Source organism: Metarhizium robertsii (genome assembly GCF_000187425.2).
Source record: "Metarhizium robertsii ARSEF 23 chromosome Unknown MAA_Scf_2, whole genome shotgun sequence".
NCBI lineage: Eukaryota > Fungi > Ascomycota > Sordariomycetes > Hypocreales > Clavicipitaceae > Metarhizium > Metarhizium robertsii.
This window is the reverse complement of record NW_011942160.1, coordinates 780,315-803,513: the sequence shown is the minus strand read 5'-3', so window position 1 is coordinate 803,513 and position 23,199 is coordinate 780,315. Positions and strand designations below refer to the sequence as shown.

The following is a 23,199-nucleotide window of genomic DNA, read 5'->3' as shown; positions in this document are numbered from 1 at the left end:
CCGGTTTTGCTGGCAAGACGCGGTGTAAAGCGCCCTGGCTGGGGCTAGAGGTTTCTTCCGTTAAATATGGCGAGTCGTAGCAATGTAATCCATGCGGTAGCTCTTAGTATCTGGCTCTCTTCTCATTGCAGCTTCAATTCTCAAACAGTTCATGGGATAGTTGGCACTGCCAATGCGAGAACCACGCGCACCACTCTAGTTGCCCTCGCCACTGTATCGCAAAATTCTTCCATGCGTCGGCCAAGGGAAGACTTGTCTTGATATCAGTTGCCATAGGAAAGCCATCAGAAGGCACCGCCACGAGCGACCACACCCGCAAGCTGTCAACTCTCTCGAGAAGTGTGGCGGAACAATAGAACTCGATGTGCAGACATTGGGGGTATGCCGAAAGCTGTGATAGAAACAGCTCGATCATCGCTGCCTTCTTGGACATGGGCACAGGATGTGCATCTGCGAAGTACATGGGCGCCGTTCTTCCCACCGAATCGGGTGGAAATTGCCGCCGCTGTTCGGGGCTTAACAAGCACTTGAGCTTCAATGTTATCTGGCGCAGCCATTCAGCGCTGTGCCAAGTTCAGCTCATCTGTGCTCATTGAAAAGCACGGGAAGCCTTGTCCGATGAACTATTGACGTCATATTTCTTACAAGGTGTTGCTGACGGCATTTTCTCCAGCATGACAAGTCACACACGTTGGCTTCGCGGAGCCTTGCTCGATGATGCGGCACTGATGAGTGCCAATCAACATGCTATTGACCCCGTGGCCATTCTTTCAGGACCTCCATCCGCCGGGCATGTTTGGTACAAAGGATATCTGTTATTTCCGTATTGTCAAACACGGCATCTGTCACACGGTCAGGCCACAACAAAGGCGCTGGGTCAACAACGGTTACATAATTGACAACAAAGAAGGCATCATGAGACTAAGAGCTGCCGCATGCCTCCAACGCTCAGCGACTTTATGTATTTATAGAGACCTCTGGTCCCTCAAGGTCCCTTGGAAAATTAAGTTGTGTTTCAAGCCCGATTACCCGGCCCTTGTCGCAGCATCAATTCTTCAACGCCGCCAGGATGTCACCTCCCACCAACGCAGAACTAAATAAAAAGCGCGAAGAGAATTGTCTTCAAATTACTACCGATATGAAATACTACAGAGTCGGACAGACTTGGATCAAGCGAAGTCTACGACCCAGTGAATGGCAGAAGGAGGACGGCTATATGCCCATACCGCTATTTAGCCTTGAGCGTGTTTTAAATGAAGGCGCTTGCCTTCGCCATCTTGCAGATAAAACCAATATCCCAATACCTAAGCTTCATGCTTGCTTTGAAGATGACGGTGCCGCGTACCTCATTACAGAGTACGTTGAAGGAGTTGCTATGAGCTGGCTTGATGAAGGGCAGCGGGAGGTGGTCGCCAAAGAGCTCCGCACTCCTATGAAGGCCCTGAGCAATTTGACACATCATATCTGGGGCGGTCCTAGCGGTTTGGTGAGAACACTCCTCGTAGCCTAATTAATACATGTGTAATAATTAACGGGCGAATAGGTTATGCCTCCATACCGCATCATGCAATACTCTGATGGTAGGCCGTGGAAAATGAAGCCGCGGAGGGAAAATAATCTCGTCTTTTGTCACAATGATCTTTCTACAAATAATGTCATTGTTGATCCTAGGACCCTTAAGATTAAGGCCATTATCAACTGGGAGTATGCAGGCTACTATCCGCAACGATTTGAGTCTGCATTTTTCCAGAGACTAGGTCCATCTATTGCTTTGAAAGGGGAGGTTGATGATACGGAGTGGTTGCATGATATCCTGTCTGAGGAGAGGATATAAGTGGCATCATGTTATATGATGTGTAGGCGGGAACGCAGGAGATCGGAACATGCCACATTTGGAACCCCAATTCATCGTGTTGGCCCTGTACAACAAGAACGAGCTTTGAGATTCAACTTGCCACCTCTGCCCGGCTCGGCGGGGGAAACAGCGCCTCCCAGAGTACATACAGAACATGAGATGGTTGAAACAGCCATCGAGATTGCACGTCGTGCCTATGTTTTTCGCAATGCCTAGGTACATTGTGTGAACGAGAAGAACCGACTATTGTCCGGTATTATACAACTATATGATATTAGGTTATAGAGATATAAGTCCGGAACCAACATGTCCGGGTCTTATATGCGGTTTTCTACTGACAGTGTTTATTGCAAATAGTACGGGTATAATATTAGAGAGGGAATTAACTTTAGATTTAAATAGCGGTTTCACATCGGAGTCAATAATGTTCCATTTATATTTTCGCAACACGTGAGAAAAAAACACAGAGAATTAGACCCGAGATTGTTGGAGAACACATACTCTGTGCATCAAGTAGCGTTAGTGCCGAGCAACGTTCACGAGACAGCTCACAATGCAATGCAATTAGATATATAACTTATCACGAATTGACCACACCAGACAAAAGGGAATTCCACAAGTGCCTACTATAGTTATTCTTATGTACCTCTTAGTTATATATGTCCTGTATTTTCCCGTTGACATAACTCCATGTGCCCCTTGCTGAGCGTTGAGCTGTCAGACTTTTGGTACTCCTTTCCATTATGTGGCGGAGTCATGATACACGGATACACGGAAAGACTTGCAGCATCTATTTAAAATTATACGCTTTACTCATTAGTAGTATACGTAAAAAGAGATTTTCAAGATGATGCCTTATTTGCAGCATCTGATGGCAGATCTGACCCCTTGGTGTACTTTTTCTTCAGACCTGTAACTAACAACTTGCCCAGTCCCTTAATGCTGCCCGCCTTCACAATCTCGGAAGCAGTTATCTCTAATCCGATCGTCCTCCGCCACCAGTTACGGATCTCAATACTCACGAGCGAATCTACACCAATAGATTCAAGTGGTGCGTGGATGTCCATTTCATCCTCTGACAGCGACAAATACTCAAAAAGTGTGCTGCCAACTGCCAAAGAGAGTCGATCTAGCGTGCCCGGGGCATCGAGCACCGATGGATCAGCTTCAACTTGGTCAAGGGCTTCGCGTAACATTGCTTCTTTTTTCACTTCTCTTTGATCTTCATCGACGGCGAGGTTGACGTATTCGCCAAAACGCACATCAGCCTTGAACAACTGTAGGTTTTTAGGAATTGAGGATGCGCGGGCAGAGGCGAGGCCGATGGCGATTTGAGGCTTCCAAGTAAACCCACCAACAGGACTGGGCAATACTGTCGGTGTCGTAGGGGCAGACGTGTGCAGTGCGATTTCTATAGCCTCTATCATATGGTCTTCCTGAAGAAGAAACAAGCCCAACGAGTTGAACGTGCTGATTTTGTTGGACTTGACAGCAAGGGCGCCGATGCCGTCGACTCCGCCGAGATCGATGACTGAGCAAGGGAGCCCCAGCCCCTGGCGGTAGTGACAGTATGAGTCGAGGAATGTATTTGCCGAGGCGTAGCTTGCTTGGCCAGGCTGCCCGACTAGACCTGCAATGGAGCTGAACAAGATGAAGAAGTCAAGCTTGGTGTTGATAAGAGCACGGTGCAGGTTCCAGGTTCCCTTGACCTTGGGATTCTGTACGGCTTTCCAGTCCTGATATGTCGTTTCTATCAAGGCGCAGTCCTATGAAAAGATTAGTTGTCAGATACACAACTGTTTGACTCATGAAAACGCACCCTCAACACCATAGAGAGCTGCATGACGCCGCCAATCGGTGATGGCGACGCGCTGATGGCCCTCTCGACATCATGCATCTCTGAGACATCTCCTGCTATGGCCGTAATTCTACACCCTTGCGACTCTAACTCTTTTATGAATGCCGCATGCTGATTGCTCCCCGCAGAGGGCGATAGAAAGCAGAGGCTTTTGGCCCCCTTCTCTATCATCCACCGGGCCACCTCTCTACCGAGCCCTCCAAGACCGCCGACCAGGAGATATGTGGGCTTGTCGGAAAACAATTTTGACTTGTCCGAGACTTTGGCTGGTATTTTCGACCCGTTTTCTGGAATGGCTATAACCAACTTGCCCATGTGGTGACCCTTTTTCATCAGCTTCAACGCTTCAGAAACCTGGTCCGGCCCAAAAGTTTGAATAGGCTCGATGGGCTTGAGATGATGTTTGTATCTCAGGTCGAAGCATTGGTTCATCAACCTGCCGTAGGACGTGAGCTAGCTGACAAAGTTGTAGGCTGAGAAAAAGGTAACTTACTCGGTAAGTTGCTCCTCGTCCATGGCAGAGAGATCGATGCCACAGTATGTTCGGTTGCCTTGAAACATGTCCATGGCGAGTCTCCCATGTTCCAGTATATCTCGCTTTCCGATTTCGAGCATCTTGCCCTGTTTGGCGACACAACACCACGAGGCTTGGAGGAGATCACCTGCCAATGAGTTGAGTACCAGATCAACTCCTCTGCCGTCGGTTATTCCCATGACGCCGTCGAGGAAACGGTCGCTCCGCGAGTCAAAAATGTGTTTACGGGGAATTTGATGCTTTTCCATGAGAAACTGGACCTTCTCTTCTGTCCCGGCGGTGACATAAACCTAGGAAAACATTAGTCAGGCACAAAGTTATATCTTGAGAAGGATTCTGACCTCGGCGCCAATCGCTCGGCACATGTAGATGGCGGCCTGGCCTACACCACCGGCCGCGGAATGGATTAAAATAGACTAACGTGGGTCAGGTAACGTATTCAAAGGCCTTTATGAGTTCTCTGGCGCCGCCCATTGTCTTACCTGTCCTTTTCGCAGGCGGCCAATGTTGACAATTGCATGTACTACCGTTGCGTACACGACTGGCAACGTGGCAGCTTTTTCGAGTGACATGTCATCTGGGATCTGTATGATGACCTTTGAAGCAAAGCATTTCCGCGTTCTCATCAAACCCGAGCCCATGGCACAAACGCGGTCGCCAACATTCACAGTATCGACGGCAGATCCTCTGCGAGTAACCACGCCGCTACATTCCAAGCCGAGAGAATCTTTGTGGCCGTGAACAATACCCATGGTTGTAAGTAGATCCTGCAAAGCAAAGGTCGTGTCAGCCAAATCATAGTAAGCAGGATATTGCAGCTACAAACCTTGAAATTCAACCCAACAAAACGAATATCCACCTCTACCTCGTCAGGTGCCAGGTCTAAATGTTCTGTATGTGCTACCCAGTGGAGCGTATCGACCGATCCGAGTTGCCCAATGACTAGCTGCTTGGAAAGGTCGTCGCCAGATAGCTGTTGGAGCTCTTTCTCAGTCGATTCCCAGTGGAATCGAGGAACGTATACAACACCATCACGCCGAACGGCATACTCGGCATCTACGCCCTGATCCATCGGCGCACGCTGGTAGAACTTGCGAGAAAGCGCAAAGACAGAATCTAAAGCAGTGTCATCCAAGTCTTCAATCTCGGCTGTCCAACAGTCCAGCCCAAGTTCAGTGCGGGCGCATCGCATCAGTCCCGTGGTGGCGCCATAGCCGGGTGCTTCGCAGGCAAACTGTGCCGGTCGAGTCAACCAGAGAATTCCCCGTTTGTGGCGGGCAAGAAGCTTCATCATGCGTCCATAGTCGGCTTCTGAAATCTCGTCCATGAACGAGCTGCCCTCCAGCTCTATAGTGGAAATGATGTCACAGCCAGTCGACTCTGCCTTTGTGTCGTTCTCTTCAGAACCCAACTGCACCCACTGCACCTGGTGACCCAGAAGGCGAAGCTTCTCGGCCAGTTTACAAGCAAATTCATGCCGAGCCTGCTTGTAGAGAAACGTCAACCCCAGCGGTTCCTTCATCTCGGCGACCGCAGTGCTGGCCATGTGAGCGGTGATGGAGTAAGGGTGCTCATCGTCGAGCTCGACAATATCTGTGCCGCTGAACCCGGCAGAAAGGAGCTCCGTATTCCATCGTTGGACGGAAACTAGGGGCCCTGCTTCGCGACTGTCTTCTTTTTCTGCCCACCATCCCGGTAGAAGGCCCTATCACGCGGAACGGGAGTCGTTAGTGCAAAGGAAAGGCATGAAGGAATAGAGAGATGGATGAACATGCCGTGAGGAAAGGGATGGATCGCCAGTTGAGAGCTGTGATAGAATTTAGTTAGAATGCGTCGCCAAAGAAAGAGCAATAGTCGTGTATTCTCACGCGCTACCAGTTCCTGGAGGATTAGCCGTCCTCCGGGCTTCAACAGTGATCGGACATTGAGCAATGATTTATGAAGATTAGATGTCACATGCAATACCTGTAAGCCATGTCAGTGATACTAGGGCTTCTTCGTTTTTCAACATGGTCTGTCCTACGTTGGAAGCAACAATGAGGTCGAATGATTGCAACTCAAAGCCTTGCGCAGCTGGATCGCTTTCAATATCGAGCACTTGGTACTTGACACCATCCCATTTGGCAAACTTATCCCTTGCAAGGACAAAAAACCCGCTGGAAATGTCAGTAAAGACGTATTTGGAGTATAATCGCCTCCCATCCTCGGCCACTAGACCTTGCAACATGGCCTCGGTGGTCGCTCCGATACCCGCGCCAATCTCGAGAACAGACAGAGTCGGCTTGGAATGAGCGCACAGTCTGAGGAAATCCTTGGGCGAGACCAGACGCTGGCCATAGACGTAAAAGCTCTCCAGCCCCTTGTCATCCAGGCATATTTGCAAGGGCTTGATCCTTCCCGTGAAAATCGCTGCAATGTTCTCACTTGTGGCGAGCCTGGCATACATATTTGCCAAGGCAAGACTGGTTTCATCGACATCGCCTTGTATTTGTCTCCACAGGGAGTCGAGCATCTCTGTTCTTGCCTTGGACGAGAGGGAAACTAAACTTGCAAGTTCCTCGTCTTGGGTGTACTTGTTCTTCTCCTCCCTCAACCAAGCGATATACTTTGGGAGGTCGCCTGGCGTTGTTGCGGCGTCAATTCCGAGCGAGTCCAGCTCGTGGAGCATTTGAACAACACCAACTGCGGTCGCATAATCCAGCGCCTTGTTGAACTTCCTACTGTTGCGATTTGTTCTCACGAAGTCGATTTTGTCGTACAAGTGCAGATCCGGTAGCCACTCCATGTGCGCTGCATGAAGGGGCTCCTGTTTCTGTAGACCGCCGTTATTGAACGGCAGAAACCTGCCGTCTCGAATTTCCAAGGCGGTTTTCCCAGTGTCTCTTGACATAGCCAAGATGCTTGCCGTGTTGTTGTCTGTGTCCGTGACTGCGTCAAGCACAAGCTCCGGCCCGCCAGGGCACACCATGATGTGCTTCAGTTCCACGGGTACAGCTAGTATGTCGAGACGTCGCCCGATACCTTGGCATGCAGCTAAAGCGCTTAGTTGAAGAGCCAAGTCGATCGTGGTCGGATGCAACGCGTAAAAGGCTTCGTTCTTGTTCGTTGTGTCAGTCGCAGCACCTACAGCGTGCTGCCTATCGGTGTCGGCTGTAAGCTCTCGCAGTCGCCGAAAATGCGGCCCATAACAGAAACCGAGGTATTGGAGCCGGTTATAAAAGTAGTCCTCATTCACCTGGCGCTGCAGGGGTGCCATTGTTGTTTGTTTGCTGTTGCCGTTTCCGCCCTCGCTCACGGCCTTGCCGCGGGCGACGCAGTGCTCAACCCATGTATCGGCGCACAAGGAGCAAATGGACAACTCATACCAGGTAGACGAGTTACTCAATCCAGAGAGTCTAAATGGACGCATGGTTGTCACTATTTCCACCGGCTCTGCATCCGGCACTATCAAGGCCGCCTTGACAAGGACATCTTCGAGGATGTACGCTTCCGAGCCCAGGAACTGCCGTATGGCCTCGCCCATCATTGCGACATAGCCAGCCGCCGGGAACACAATGTCTGAATTCAGCATGTGGTCCTTGAGCCACGGGATGTCGTAATGGCGGAACATGTTTCTCCATGTTGCGTCGAATTCGGATGGCGTCGTGCAGCGTGTACCCAGCAGCTCGTGATGAGCAAACTGCCGCATTCTCCAGTTCTTGGAAAGACGACTCTCTGTCCACGCATCTTGTTTGTGGTCCCAAGAGTAGCGTGGCAAATCTGCCACCACAGAGCCGCCAGGGTTTAGAAAGGAAAAGTCAATATCATGGCCCATTGTATACAGCCGGCCTAGCGTGGTGAGAACGGCATCGTGTGCGGGTTTGTCTCTGACAAGAGTACCAAGATAAGTGACAGATGGTTGCCGAGACTTGGATTCGATGATTTGGCGTACAGGCCCTTGGAGAGCCGGATGTGGCCCGATTTCCACCATGGCGGTTATCTCGGGCAGGTCGTCGAGGAGTTGGCGAGCCGCAGAAAAGAAGAGTACTGGAGACACCATGTTGTCTTTCCAATACAATGGGCCAAGCTCCATTTTGGAATCGGCAAGCTTGCCATACAGGGAGGAGTAGAATGGACACTTCCAACCTTTGGTGCCAGTATGGTATGGTTTCATCATCTCCTCGTATTTGGTGGCGACTGGGCTCATCTGGGCTGTGACTTTGTTAGTTTGCGCCTCTGACCAGATTCATCAGCTATTCTTACGGGAATGATACGCAACCTGGACTTTGAGCTTTCGCATAAACGTGTCCTTGTTTACGGCCTCTATATTCTCCATAGTCTTGCGTACGGCTTCAGAATTGCCCGATATGCTCACACTCTTGGGGCTGTTCTCGCACGCAATTTGCGCACCATCTACGAGATGAGGCGTCACATGGTCCCGTCCCAGCCCAATGGCAGCCATACTCCCGTCAGACTGTAGTTTGGTGGTTACGAGGCCACGAAAGTAAGAGCACAGAATGGCCTCAGAATAGTCGATTGCTCCGGCTGCGTAAGCAGCGGCGATCTCGCCACTCGAGTGCCCGACAACCGCACTTGGCTTGATGCCACATTTGCTCAGGAAATTTACCAAGGCAACCTGGATGGCGGTACAAAGAGGCTGCGCAAGTTCAGCAATGTGACAGGACAGTGTTTCTGCTTCATCGTCACGGCATAAAACATCTATTGCAAGTCAGCTTCGTCAGTCTCGAACACGTCTAATCATGACATTGGAACGAATTTACCTTCCAATGTCCATTTTGGTGCCGTAGGTAACGACTGCAAAACCTTGTCCATATTTCGTATGTCCTCGCGGAACGTCGCCGAGGAGTGAACGAGTTCCCTTCCCATGCCCGGCCACTGCGCGCCCTGGCCGGTAAAGACAAAGGCAACCTTGATCTCTTTTTCTCGTCCGGTAATAATCTTTTTTCCGACGCTGAATTGCAGTGACTGATGAATGGCGTTGTGATGAATAGCAAACGCTCTATGAGACATGTGTGCTGCCCGCATCCCAAGAGTGTAGGCGATATCATTTATTGCAGACGGCGAGTTTGTCATGTAAGCCTCAAACGCGGCAATTCGTCTCTTGATGGACTCTTCGCTACGCGCAGAAAGGACAACGATGCGCGGGAACTCCTAGAAATCGTTGATATCTGACATAGACAATATGCATGGGATGCAATCTCCGGCAACGTACCTCTGGGACAGCAGAGTCGTAGTCAGAGCTTTGGGACGAGATGCTGGCAGGTAGGCTAAGGCTCAAAAAATCTTCGTCCGAGTGCGAGAGCCCATGTTCGAGGCTATCGCTGTCCGAGCTGCTGTACCGTTGACGAGCAGCGCCGCAGTAGGCCGCAAATGAAGCAGCGGAATCGAGAATAACCTGAAAGAGGTTCAATAACTCAGCAGCAAGACTCGTGAATCACTTGGAACGAATGACTTACATGCCCGTTGGCACCGCCAAATCCGAAGGAATTGATGCTGATTCTCTGGCACCGGTCCTCCGGCCAAGGAACAGGATCCACCGGCACTTGAAGATTGTACTCTTCAAAAGGAACTATTTTGTCACAATGTTAAAAGGAAACGAATGACAAGGTACTGGTGTATTCCCAACTTACTTCTTGGGTTTGGTGTGACGAAATTGACATTAGGTGGTATCGTCTTATTCTCCAGTGCCAGGACACATTTGATGACGCTTGTCAGGGCTGCTGCTCCCTCTCCATGGCCCAAATTTGGCTTGACCTACAATGAAGGCTGTCAGAAGGCATTATCTGTCATGCATCTTACTTTACTCACAGAGCCGATGTAGGTCCCCCGGGTGCCAAAAGCCTTTCCCACGGCCGTCGTTTCTATTGGATCACCCTTCATGGTACCCGTGCCATGGCATTCCACAAATGGCGTCTTGGAGAGATCGCCGATACCTGCCGATTGATAGGCTCGCAATATCAAAGAACGTTGCGCCTCGGTGCTGGGCGTGCCCACATGCGGTGTTTTGCCGTCCGAGTTGACGGCCGTGGAGCGAATAATAGCGCGAATCGGGTCACCATCCCGGATGGCCGCTTCTAGGGGCTTGATTAGTATAGCATTAACTGCTTCTGCGCGCGCAAAGCCGTCTGCGAGGGTATCGAATGTTTTGCATCGACCATCCGGGGCAAGGATACCCAGTGCCGACATGTCCAAGGTCATGGACGGGTCCATGATGAGACTCGAACCCAACACCATCGCCGTCGAGCAGTCGCCGCTGTTGAGAGACTGGCAAGCAATGTGAAGTCCTGAAAGGGAAGACGAACAGGCCGTTCGTATTGTCATGCTAACACATGAAATGAAAGGTCAGTTATTACCCCCAGTCGGTACAACTCGCGGCACTCGTCGACTTGCCTCGGACCCCTGAGGTCATACTGACGGGACAGCATGTTGGATAGCGCGTAATCGCCCGCACTCAGCACTCTATGTGTGTTGGGCATTAGGTCGTCTCGATGCAGCATATTGTGCCAGTCTTCCCCAAAAACACCGACAAAGACGCCAGTGTCGGATCCAACAAGCTTGTGCGTCTGGCCCGCGCTCTCCATACACTCCCAGGCAACTTCCAACAGCAGCCTCAATTGAGGATCCAGCACGGTCGCATCGGCCGGCTTCATGTAGAAGAAGGACGGGTCAATGTTGGAAAGCTCCGTCTGCAGAAAGTAGCCATACTCTGTGGCAAGGAACTGGGTCTGCGTTTTGCCGCCGCTGAAGCCGTCAACATTGTACCGCGTCGCTGGAACCCTACATCTACCGTTCTTCTTGTTTATTAGGAGATCCCAGTACTGGGCGTCTGTTGAGATGCCACCTGGGAGACGAAACCCCATGCCAATAATGGCTACCGGTTTGGCGGAATCTGGCGTTGCGTCCATGTTGCCCAGTGAGATTAGTAATATCAATTGTATTCTAGCTAGATGGCTCGAAAGTATAAGCAAGAAGTGAAGAGGCTGTAAATTGAAGCCATGTATCCTAAGACATTTGATAAAAAAAAAGCAGACCTGGGATACGTACTACTTATCCTACGGAAAATACACCGAGGCTATTTGGGCGACTTATTCCGCGTGCTCATGGCCCCCTACATGCTATCCTCATCCTATCCCTCATCCAATGCTTCGTACTCATTGCATGGCAAGAGTCAAATGCCGTCTTAAACAGCGCTTGCGACAGGCATGCGGCGAGCAGACCAGCATAGTAGTTCAGATGGACAAACAGGCCGAGACCATCTTGGTTTAATTTTACAGCATGCGGTGTTGACACATACTTGGCAGTACAAGGGAAACAAGACGCGTCTTGGGACAGGTTCATCGGCGTTAAGGTCTCAGATTCGTGCCGAGTATGGCACACACGGGTAATCAGAACAGGCTTGCGCACCAATGTATACACGGGATATCTAATTCCACAAAAGAAGTTAACAGGGCTCATTTTGGCACAACACCAGCGTTAGGCAAAAAGTTGTCATGTCTACAAGAATGGCCTCCAAAAAATGAAATTGATCATGCCAACAGCGCAAGATACTTGTCTTGCAGGAATAGTCGAACGGAGGCCGCCTGACGTACATATATGTATTCTTTGAGCATTCTTGTCCGGCACAGGGGGCCACAGCGATGTGTGCAGCACTTGCCTCGTCAATTGCGAGCTCAATATGGAGGATCAAGACATGCATCTCCCTGCCGGGGGGGGAGATGATGAGTATATATAGCTTATGGACAGGACGCTAGGTCTGCTATGTAGAGCACGGAGGGTTCATGGTGGCAGATATTGAAATTGTAAATTGATAGTTGGTTTTTTTACCATATTATATAAACGCGTTGCATATCAAATAAACAAAAGTCCTTGACTTGGCATACAAATTTCATCCATTTAGCGCGAGTAAATCTCTGCATAATGTCTTAAGTTGACAGAAGTACGGGGTGGATGCTGTGACAAAAGGCTTCTTGACAATCAAATGGGTATGGACGAACTAGCCCAGTAGATTTATTATTATCTGTACCTGCTCTTGTTTTTTCAACTGGTCTATTTCATTTCCTGTTTTTTTTCCCCTATTGTATAGCTCGCATATAAATTCTCCGCGCATTATATGTTTCTCCAACGTGTAGGGTATCGTATCCCCATCTCTGAATTTGTTACTCGCAATAGCCTTGCCACGTCATAAAGAGCCACGAATTGTTCCTTTCTTTCAAATGCCTGCTCTCTCATGGCCCCCTCTCAATCTCATATGATCTCCCAAGCGTCTTAACTAACATCAACTTGGACCCTCGCTCCTTTCCTGCCTCTGTTTTGCGTAGCCAATGGTTGATCATGATGACAGCTGACATCCATTCAACTTGGTCATCTCCATTGACAAGCAAGATCGCCCGACTCTCCAAAGCCGATCCTCATATGGCGTAGACTCGAGGACACGTTCCGTTATTCAATTCCGCATTCGTTCGTTTGGAATGGTCGAGTTGCTTCTGGATTGTGAAAGTTAAAACAGCCAACCAAGACTGCAAAACAGGAGTCAACCATACACCCAACACCGTGATCTGTGATTGGGGCTCGGCCTGGCATCGGATCAGCTGGGTAGACTATTCAATATCCGGCGCCTCAACGAATTCGTCACATACCGCAATCTCCCTTGGGAACTAGAGGAATGATGGCGACGAGTACACGGCGATACTCGGTCACATTTTGCGAGGCTGGTTTGGTTCAACCAGTCTCAGGCAAATCTTGAAACAGCGACTCCTATTGGGCATTATTTGACGTGGCGTCTCTCGTGACTAGTAGCAGCGGTTGAGCATAATTCGCCATCTGACATATACAAGTCGAGACACGGCACCAAGCATAAGAAGCCCTCCCTCCTCCCGTGAAGTTTACCCACCACATCATTTTACAGCATCTTATTCTTCTCATATTTTCCCTACATTTAATAAATATTCTCCCGTCCATATACAGTCACCATGAAGATCACAAGCATTGTCAGTGTCCTATTCACCTTCGCCGTCGCCAGTTTGGCGGAGACCTCATCACCCATTGAATCCCTAAAAACCATTCATGAAGCGGTTTCAGCTTATCATGATAGTCTGACGAAGTGGGATGGTAGCGCCAAGGGCGGCCTTGAATTATGGCAGAAGTCCAATGGCTTCGTTGCCACGCTTAAGGCAGTTAATTTCGACGAGCAGGCGTCCAAGAGGGACATCTTAACGCGTGAAGAACACGAGCAGCTGGAACAAGAAGGCTTTGAGATTGCTCACGCGCTTACTATAAAGGTTAAGGCCGCAATGGATACTGCCATTGCCAGGAAGAGCGACATGGAGGCGGTGCCTATCTTTGGTAAGCGCATGCCCTTACAGCGTATACAAGACATACAGCGCGAAGCTTCGCGCCTATCAGACGCGCTTGCTCCAACAGCTAGCCGATCCCGTCAAGGAGAGGCTCAGGAGATTAGAATGCAGATTGAGGGCGAACTCCAGAGGGGCTATGAAGCTTTTAAGAACTAAGCGCCGGTGACGCATACGGCAGTTGCAGCTTGGATGGCGCATCAGAAAACAGCAGACGGCTAAATTGCAAAAGTTCAAGATTAAGTATAAAGAACTTCTATTTAAACTAGATAAATTATAAATAAAACTTAAACATATAAAGGGCTTTTTGCTTTGTGGTGAGAAATGGTTTAGTATAGGCAAGGGAATCGTCTATTATCGAGGAATGACGCGGTATAGGAGGAATTAATGGGGCTAGAAGTAGTGCAAGTATTTGGTGGTATACAATGCAGAAAATGTTGAATAATTTATTTTATTTTATTCCATGTCTTGAATAGTCGTGCTTTGTGACAGTCGTGGTCCTTGTTTATGTGGTGGTGGCTGTAGGACTGGCCGACTTGCTGGTGGTTGAAGAAGCCAGGTGCGTCACGGACTCTTATCTGTCATGGTCCTCCTCTTCATGCTCTATCAGGTTTACTTTGGGAGTCTGGAATTTCCGATCAAAGCAGCCCAAGTATACTAGCGGGAGATATCCACATCAAACTTATACAGCCCTATTCGGATACCGCCCAAGACATGTGTCAGTAGCTCGGAATGCCCGGCTCGGCATAGTATCCCTTGATAAGCTAATACTTTGTCTTAAAGGTTTATACACTTGTAATTTTACCTTTGTTATTATGCGTTATCGAGCTCTGTTAGGTTACCAAGTACCGCAGGCATCCCGTTCAAGTCCAACCGGAGGCGCCTGGAGTTCTTATCCTACACATGCCAATAGCTCCAACTAGCTGAGCCCGAACGTATCGGCTCCAAGCCCCCTACGACGTTTTCGTTTGTGTGCAGACCGAGGACCTAGCACCAGAAGCGAAGTTGACGATGAGCAGTGATGCATATCCTCTAAAGTTTCGGAACAACCGAGGAGCAAACAACGGCCGCTTGGAAATGCCGGAGAAGTCCGACACCGCCGTGAGGATAAGAATCACGCCACCAGTCACGATAAGTGCAATCACCTTTGCACTATTCCGCGGAACGCCGCTTCCAGGCCATCCTAGCCCGAGAAAAAGGAGACTTATGCTTGCCGTGTACATGAACAGGCCAACGTAGTCTAGTTCCAGCAAGATGTCTTTCTTTGTGCGATCAATATAGACTTGGCGTGGCGGGTGGTAGGCAAAAACTGTGCCAACAAGAGCCACGGTGCCCGAGATGTCGCCGAGGATCATATTAGAGCTTATGACCACAATAGAGACCCTGATAGGGTCGGCTTAACTTATCATCATGGACGCAGGAACTATGTAGGGTGCGACTGTTCGTCGACGAGGCGGCGACGAATATGTTGAGGGGAAAGTTTATGCCTGACGTGAGCGACAGCCCGAGAAAGAAGACTGCAGCCCAGGTCTGGAAGCTAATGGTGGTATTCCCAGACGCATCGTCAAGCGCCGCATGATAAGGATCTCCATGGTCATGGTAGATTTGGGAATTGAGCACCTCCCTTTCGACCTTGCCTTGTGTAATAATAGTGTCGTTGACTTGGCCCATTGTATGTGTGCATGAATACTTGGGTCGCGAGAAAAAATTATGTTAAATTCACCATTTATCTATACATTTACAAGTGAGGCCTGGTTCTTATATACTTGCTAGTTGTACAATACAACCCCTGAATTATTAACAAAAAGATACTTAGCCCCGCTTCCTCCCGCAATTTATATCCGTGTCATTTAACAGGTATTATATTCTGGGCCTACTAGGCCTGATAGGCAGGCACAGGTAGATTAGCAGGGGATCAGGCGCTACTAAAAGGGGCTTTTTTAATATAGAATTTACCTCTATATTTACACTCTAACCCCTGTATAATTAACCACCCGTGACCTCGCAGGGGGGATTTAACTAATAAAACGTTAAAAGGTAAGGAAAATAAATACTTAAATTTTAAGGGAAAAAATAAAAAGGCTCATATATTCTTATTAATCCCTGCTATATTAATTACAATTACTTATAATTAGTAACCAGATCGCCGATACAGCCAGGGGACCTTGCTCTATTAACCTTGTCAGATCACGGGTGGTTAATTATACAGGGGCTGGAGTGTATGTATGTACCTATTTGTAATTTAATATGGGCTACTTAACATTTAATTGGTTTAACCTACCCATGTCAGGCATCTGCGTGACAATAATTCAGGGGTTGTATTGTAGTGCTACCATTCAGCAAAGAGTGAAAGAGCGAATAGCTGAGTTTATGTTTGCGGAGCATCTTGTCCAATGTTATCCGTCACGTGTTGCTGCCACAAGGGGTACGTGAAGTTGGTCGTCAACTTGGACTTGGCAGAAAGAGGCAGTCATCTGGTCTCGGCGCATCGCATCTACAGTCGCACTTTCAAGGGAGTCACGTTGAGGGGGTAACCGCGAGGGGTTCTATATGCAAAGAAGTTCTCATTGCTGCTCTAGACATGAATGTAGCCATTCTAAAAGCACGTGTATGCAAAACATACATATATGTACATCAAACATACAATCCCTCACGTAGGGATAGACCCGTCGCTTCTTAGCGCCAGCTTGTGCACCCCAAGATTGACGCCTCCCTCCCGATGTCGTTTAGCCAGAAAAGGACAATAGTGGAATGCGCTCGCTAGCCCGCGCCGTTGCCGACCGCAAGGCGCGGCTAGTAATCTGCCTCAGGAGCGGGTTCGCCACGCGGTGGCCTAGACGCGATACCCGTCCAATGATCCTCTGCACGGCTTGCCGAGTCACCTGAGTAAGCGAGCTTGTGACCCGGCTCAGAGCAGCGGTCACAGCCTCAGCAACAGAGCCGACTTCAGTGCTGATTCCGAGACTGGTAGCGACCGAGGCAATGAGCGCTGCCCCGTCGCCCGTCGTGAAAAAGGCGACGGTGACGGCAGTGACGGGGACGCCAATGGCGACCGCAAGGGTCGTGCTGTCCTCGGAGTCCTTTTGCTCTGATGGGGGGGTTGTTGACGGCGGCGTCTTGTCAGGTGGTGAGCCGGCGGGAGCGGGCTGGCCGATGGCAGCCAGTACCTTTTTGCAGACGTCTATAAACATGGCCTTGTAAGCGGTGGCTTTGGCAGTATGCATGGATTGTGACGCTTCACGTACCTTGGTCTGCTCGAGCTTTGAGTCGTCGGCTGCTGCGCGGCTTGTCGGGCAGGCATGAGGTGAATCGGATTTGCGCCGTGGCCATTTCCCGCAGAACGTTTATAGCAAGGGGAAAGGTGCGCTCGAGAAGCCGGTATACTTGGGGATAATTTTGCTGCAGAGATTGGATACCGGCGTCCAGATAGGTGCGGAGTTGCTGCTCTGCGATGTTGAATTGCTGCTGCACTTGTTCAACGAACCGCGGCCATGAGCTCTGGTCCAGTTCCGGCGCGGGCTCTGCAACGATGATATTAGCATTGACGAGACTAGACACAGTGAGTGCTGTAGCCATGGAGGGTTTCCCATACCGGTAGGTGGTTGAGTCTCATTTAGACCGTCTTGATCCGATGCAAAACCTGGCATGTTGTTATGTACGCTGGGCTCAAAGCACATGTCCTTTACGATATCCTCGCTTGCCAAATACTCGCTTAATTCGTTTTCTGGCACTTCATCAAAGACTTGAAGCAACTCAGACACGCCTTCGTTACAGCGCGTAGCGTCTGTTGCCGTGTTGGCTGGCGGCTGGTCGGCCGGGCGTGCAGTGCAAAGAGCTTGCTGAACGTCGGGAACCACCTCGGATAACAGCAATTTCTTGCCCTTGGATTTGGCCCGGGTTGGCTCCAATGCTTTCGAGACATGTTGTTGGCAGAGGCCGCTGGGTCCTGCGACAGGCTCAGACGTTGGTGGTGAGTCGGCGGTAGGCGCAGGGCAGTTTAGGTACGCGTCGATAGCAAACCATTGAAATGTATCTGCATTACCCAGCGCTTGGTCGCGGGTAAGCTGTGTCGACTCGAATCTTCCATACCTGTGGTCTACCACAAGACTCGACGACAGGGCGTGTGAGAATTCATGGATAAGCACGCCAGCGAGACTACGCTCGCCGCAACGCTTTGGTTTGACGGGCCTTGCGAGAGCGGCAGGGCAAAGTGTGACGGTGTCTGTTCCTCTGGTGAAGTAGGCGACGGTGTTTGGGTCCTCGGGATTGGGACATTGAGCATCTGCTGCATCACAGGAGATGGTCAGCAGCCCATCTTTGCCGTCTTTGCACTCTTGTGCAATGTCGTCGTACAAAGTGGCAATTCTGTTTCGGAATGCCTGGTCTGACGTGTGGAAGTAAGTTTCGAGCCGTGCTGCGTCCCCAGTACGGGCTGCTGCGGCCGCTGCCTTGGCAATTTTTCGGCAAACGTCGAGGGCTTTCTTGATGTCTTTTTTCTGCTTTGAGTCGCACTTTGGGTCGACTTTGGCGCGCGCCTTCAAGTAGGAATGAGTATTCGAACGAGGAGAAGTCCCTACCGCAGCACCCTGGCCAGGTGGAATGGGTGGCGCAAGCGCAGCGGCCAAAGTTGCGCCAGAAAACAGGATCAAGCTAGAAAACTTCATGACGATCTCTGGTAAGTATATGTAACAAGAAAGATTTCTTTGGCAATACCAAGGGCATAATTTTGTGATGCGGCGGGAATAGGGCCTATTATAATCATCCATATGTCTGGTATAGTTTAAATTAGGGTGGCCCTATCGAGAATAGCTTGAGGCCGTGCCTGTCATGGCAGACACCAATTGAGTAGGTGATCAATACCATACTCGGAGCAAACGAATGTTGAAGTGCCGACAATAATTTCATCGCAATATGGAGCATAAACGCCAAGCATGTCACGATTCAGCCAAGTCGGCAGTGCCCATGATTCCATGACATCAATGACAACTTGATCACGCGACCAGTTGCCATTACAAGTGGTCTTGAGACTGGAGCCTAGAGACCCCGGTTTGCGTCCCCTGCCCCAGGGTACATTTTGATCCGGCTTGACTAATTGATCATGCCGCTGGCAGGTCTATACGGCAGAACTGCATAAACTACCAGGCCTATAACTCGCAAGGCTGAGGCATAAACACTAAATCGCCACGGCCATAATCGGACATCCATCTGAACTCCCACTCGGCCCATTCCATGACACGTTCACCCAGCTACAAAAGTGAAACCCAGTTGCTCAGCCTCACCAAGCGCATCTTGGTGTCAGGGAAGCCGCGTTGAATTTCATTGCAAGGAGGGCATTACTCCATTTCCATGAAATCCATACGCGCGCTAATGGGCACATTTCCCGCGCACGAGAGCTCATACACATGCAGCTTTATGCCTTCAACAGGTTAGATTCACCTTGGGGCACACGAGTCAGCAAACTACCCAACAGACACCTTCCTTGTTCTCATGCTATGTCATGGAAAGGCGCACAGCATCGGCCCCTCCGTAGATGCCGACGACACTCGACACGCAACCCTCTTAGAGCTGCCATATGTATATATATACAACTATATATGTATATACTCCGTATAAGGGGAAGAGCTATCTGCCAAACTCGCTTCATTCCTTTTGCATCGGCCTTCCCCTCCCCTACTTCTCTTGTCTGCTTGGAAATCTTGACATTATACACACGTGGGTTGGCTTCGTTTTCCCAGAACAATGCGTCCTCTTCTCGTCGCTGCACTCTTTGCGGCCGCCTCAAACGGCCAATTACTTGGCTTGTTTGACACAGTGTTCCCAGGCCATGGCCAGGAGCAGCCCAGCGTGACTACGGGTTCCGAATCTCGCGTTCCCGTGGGAAAACGTGCAGACTCGGCCATTATGAAGATTAAAAAAATTCCGCACGAAGACCTGGAAAAGGCAAAGAAAATCGCGTCCTTGGCCCTCAAGCAGGCGGACCAACTCAAGAGATATCGCGACACCGTCAATGGCCTCGAGAAGGAGACATCTAGCGCTCAAACATGCTATGACAACTACCAGAAGAAGAGCCAACAGGCTCTCAACGACCCGCTTAGCATTGGTGACTGCGACAAGAAATACTTTCAAGTCCAGTCTCTGCTCGGAAAGGCCCGCAGCATAAGTGAAGAGCGTGATTTTCCCGATAGCTCCTGGATCTATGACGTGAAGCTACCGGATGTGCGCGACGGCCGCACCAGTCTGCAAGGCGAGGAAACAAAACAGCTGCAGGACATCCTCCAGGCCTTGACAAAGATTGCCGGACAGGCAGTGACAATCCAAAAGCAGGCGGAGCGGCTGCAAGACTACCACAGCAAAATGCAGGGCCTCGACGCCGCCATCTCAGAGAACAAGAAGTGCTACAGCGCGTTTTACGAAAAGGCCAAGAAGGACGGAGTCGAGTCGGTGGAGGCCCTCGAGGCCGCCATGAAGCCTTGCAACGAGGGCTACGCCCAAGTCCAGGCCAAGCTCGGCGAAGCTCAGAAACTCGCCAAGGAGGCCGACTTCCCGGGCGCAGACGTCCTGGCGCGTTTCGAGCTGCCCAACCTGCGCGATGGCTTTGAGAGCAGCCAGGATGCCGAGACGCAAAAGTACTGGCAGGAGCTCGAGGAACTTACAAAGGCAAAGGACGGCACGGCTGAGGTGATAAAGGAGGACAGCAAGGAGGCAAAAGAGCTTGATGCAGCCGTCGCTGGGGAAATAGACTCGGTTGTAAACGCGACGCTGCACAACTGGGTCAAGTATGTGGCACTCCAGGAGGTGAAGAACGGAGCATCGGCTGAGGCGGCTATGAAGTCGGCCAAGGAGCAGGGGGCTAAGTTTATACAGGAGTTGCTGAAGAAGTCGGATGAAATAGCTGATAGTGCCATCAAAGACCTTCCCGAGAGGTAGATGCTAAAATAGTAGTGACAGCTTGCACTTTAGAGTGGTGGTGCAAGGCGTACAATTAGCCGAGGCTACAAGTTTCCAGTTAACAATAAGGCAGTCGCTGAACAATCAAGTATTTACAATTATATATTTATTGCGTTATTTACGTTAGTAGTATTGACTGGAGTTATGTGATTTTGTGGCTATTCTTATATAGATTTTAAGTAGGAACTTATTAGCTTTTAAGTTTTTAATTTTTGTTTTATTTTAATACTTTTTAAGAGAAATATATATATTAAATACCTATAACTCGTAAATTTACTACGTATATAGGCCTTTTAGGTTTTTAGTATAGCTCAGTATAAGTTATAAGCGTAAAATTTACTTCTGTGGAAATCGAACAGAGGCCACACAGGAGCTCCTGCCGGAGACTGAACTCTGGTACGGAGTACCGTTGACACGCTACGGCTCTCCAGACATGGAATCTCTTTGACAGTCGAGCACCTTGCGGGGGCCCCGCTGCCCCATGGATTGTGGTGGAACAGAGCCAGGACTAAACAGACTTGACGGCATAATAATGTAATTACCGGTTGGCAGCTAAGTGGGGTTTTCCTTTTCCACTTAGTTGCCAACGGGTAATAAAACATGGCTGCTTGTACCTGACAGGGCTATGGGTATAATTAATATTACCTCAATTACTCCGTATAAGCTCGCCCGACTGCCAAGCGCTTAATGCCTAACGTGGCAAATGTCTTTAGCTGCCAAATAGCTCGTGGAGATACTGTGACAGGGGTTTAGGCTAATTAGACGGCGTCGGTTAAATAATATATTTATTTACTATAAAATTATCAGGTAATAAAAGTACTTATAATCTGGTTAGGTATAAATTAATGGCTGGCTTCTTGACCCCTGGCCGGCGGAGAATCAATAGAATCCTGGATCTGGGCTGCGGCTGGGGCGACATGACCAGACACATGGTCGAACTATTTCCCCAGTGTCCACGCATCAACTGCGTGAACATTAGTCGTCGTCAGCTCGAGTGCTGCGCTGCTCATCTGTCCGACGACCAACGAAGAAGGGTCAACTTGTATCTCTGCAACGGACAAGTCGTTGATCTTCTCCCCGACCCAGAGGTGCCCTATGACCTCGTCATTGTGCGAGGCGTCTACACCCACTTTCTGCCTCGGGTCTTTGAAGAATCGGTGGCTCAAGTGTTCAAGAGACTTGCTGAAAAGGGAACCCTGATCATCTCCGACACGTTATACAGGGTGAGGTGGAACGGAGCCAGCCTTTTCTGCCATCGCTAACGTGATCACATGTAGTGCGACCTGGCGACCTACAAGTCTCCTATGCCCGATGCCGTGGATCGTTTGGCCTGTGGTCATCGCAAGTCCCCGGAGTATTTCTCCAATGTACTTGAGAAGAGCGGGTTAACTATACTAGACATGCAAATCATGCCGTTAAATACCAAGGTTATTTACTGGCTCTAAATTGTGCGGCTGAATATTAAATAAAACTTTCCCAACGGTGCCCCCCGGCGCAATCCAGGAGCTGTATGAAGTGGCTATCAACCTTTCTCTTACTTTGGCTGCGAAAAAGGCCTCAGTCTACAGTATTATATTGATGCGAATGCGGCCTGAGTAGTAGTGCTACGCTTTTGATAAGGGAGAACTGCAACTAGCCTAAGAGTATAACAGAGGGCCCGAGATGGTAGATTTTCACATTGCAAATTTTACGCGAAATAGATGTAGTAGAACACATATAAGAAACCGCAACTATTCTTAACCTACTTTGGTCACAGCTCAGAAGACTTCTCCGCATTCCTCCCATTCCCAAAGAGTCTGAGATATGTCAGAACAAGGCTCTTTGCCCTCTCTGTAATAATAAGGATTAACAGTGTAACAGTCCTAGCAAAGTGTATTGACAACTAGGTATATGTAAGGATTCTTTTACACTGACAAGCCCGGCGGAAGGCAAGTCCGCACTGGGATGGAAGGCGGCGGAAGGGGTGCGAGCCGCGAGATGAGCCGCGAGAGGGAGGTATATGGCGAGGCCACCTTGGTGTGGAGGTAAAGGCAGAGAACAAGTGACAGCTCAACTGATTCTTTGACATGTGATTCATGGTCTTGGCCAAGTCGTGGCAAGCCAGTGTCCATGTGACGTAAGTGGACGGCATAGTTCGCACGTTGCCTCGCGATCAAGGCGGCGGCAACCAAGTAGACCTACGCCCAGATATGGAGAGACCATTGCTCTCCTCCTTTCCCCTCTTTCATCATTACCATATCAAAAGAACAAAATGCTCCTTGACGCAGTATTCTTGGGCATTCTTGCCCACCCTGTCGAGAGCCAGCTGACAGAGACCACGCGGCTCTTGTTCCACGGGCAGACAGATAACGCCGGCATACTGTACGCTCTCTGCCCACACAACTTCCAAGAAAGGCAAAAAAGGCAACCTTTTTCGACTTTGACAAAGGGCCGGAGAAGCATGTTGCCTGGCGGTCCAGAACGGGAGGACGCCCAGATCCAGCTGCTCATGGGAGAGGCAGACTGGTGGCGAAAATGGGAATGGCAAGCTGCCTCCGGTGTGTAGTCCATAGTCAAGGAAATGATTCGTTTGAAATAGAAATGATCTTAAAACCGTCACCGCGTAATTTCTCTGCTGACGATTGACAATTGCTGACCTGACGCAATGTAAGCC

The 23,199-nt window shown here is 49.7% G+C and overlaps 7 protein-coding genes across 7 annotated transcripts; 4 read left to right on the top strand and 3 right to left on the bottom strand.

Moving 5' to 3' along the window:
- Positions 1-1,069: 1,069 nt before the first annotated feature.
- MAA_09701 (Protein kinase-like protein) lies at positions 1,070-1,834 on the top strand (the record flags this gene model as incomplete). Its single annotated transcript, XM_007827699.2, has 2 exons — positions 1,070-1,486; positions 1,544-1,834. The coding sequence occupies 2 exons, from the start codon at positions 1,070-1,072 to the stop codon at positions 1,832-1,834; spliced, it is 708 nt and encodes a 235-aa protein (XP_007825890.2).
- Positions 1,835-2,697: 863 nt separating this feature from the next.
- On the bottom strand, positions 2,698-11,153 carry MAA_09702 (Beta-ketoacyl synthase; the record flags this gene model as incomplete). Its single annotated transcript, XM_007827700.2, has 14 exons — positions 2,698-3,621; positions 3,675-4,149; positions 4,207-4,538; positions 4,590-4,664; positions 4,731-5,015; positions 5,075-5,953; positions 6,124-6,213; positions 6,272-8,439; positions 8,491-8,946; positions 9,009-9,399; positions 9,687-9,817; positions 9,879-10,002; positions 10,057-10,570; positions 10,660-11,153. The coding sequence occupies 14 exons, from the start codon at positions 11,151-11,153 to the stop codon at positions 2,698-2,700; spliced, it is 7,338 nt and encodes a 2,445-aa protein (XP_007825891.2).
- Positions 11,154-13,217: 2,064 nt separating this feature from the next.
- Positions 13,218-13,757, top strand: MAA_09703 (Cell wall galactomannoprotein; the record flags this gene model as incomplete). The annotated part of the gene is made up of 1 exon (XM_007827701.1): positions 13,218-13,757. The coding sequence occupies one exon, from the start codon at positions 13,218-13,220 to the stop codon at positions 13,755-13,757; it is 540 nt and encodes a 179-aa protein (XP_007825892.1).
- Positions 13,758-14,551: 794 nt separating this feature from the next.
- On the bottom strand, positions 14,552-14,953 carry MAA_09704 (Fungal trichothecene efflux pump; the record flags this gene model as incomplete). Its single annotated transcript, XM_007827702.2, has 1 exon — positions 14,552-14,953. One exon carries the CDS (start codon positions 14,951-14,953, stop codon positions 14,552-14,554), a length of 402 nt encoding a protein of 133 aa, XP_007825893.2.
- Positions 14,954-16,324: 1,371 nt separating this feature from the next.
- Positions 16,325-18,262, bottom strand: MAA_09705 (Metallopeptidase, catalytic domain protein; the record flags this gene model as incomplete). The annotated part of the gene is made up of 3 exons (XM_007827703.1): positions 16,325-16,779; positions 16,844-17,119; positions 17,191-18,262. 3 exons carry the CDS (start codon positions 18,260-18,262, stop codon positions 16,325-16,327), a joined length of 1,803 nt encoding a protein of 600 aa, XP_007825894.1.
- Positions 18,263-19,337: 1,075 nt separating this feature from the next.
- On the top strand, positions 19,338-20,525 carry MAA_09706 (NAD(P)-binding domain protein; the record flags this gene model as incomplete). The annotated part of the gene is made up of 1 exon (XM_007827704.1): positions 19,338-20,525. The coding sequence occupies one exon, from the start codon at positions 19,338-19,340 to the stop codon at positions 20,523-20,525; it is 1,188 nt and encodes a 395-aa protein (XP_007825895.1).
- An 866-nt stretch (positions 20,526-21,391) lies between these two features.
- On the top strand, positions 21,392-21,991 carry MAA_10788 (uncharacterized protein; the record flags this gene model as incomplete). The annotated part of the gene is made up of 2 exons (XM_011412707.1): positions 21,392-21,769; positions 21,824-21,991. The coding sequence occupies 2 exons, from the start codon at positions 21,392-21,394 to the stop codon at positions 21,989-21,991; spliced, it is 546 nt and encodes a 181-aa protein (XP_011411009.1).
- Positions 21,992-23,199: the final 1,208 nt, after the last annotated feature.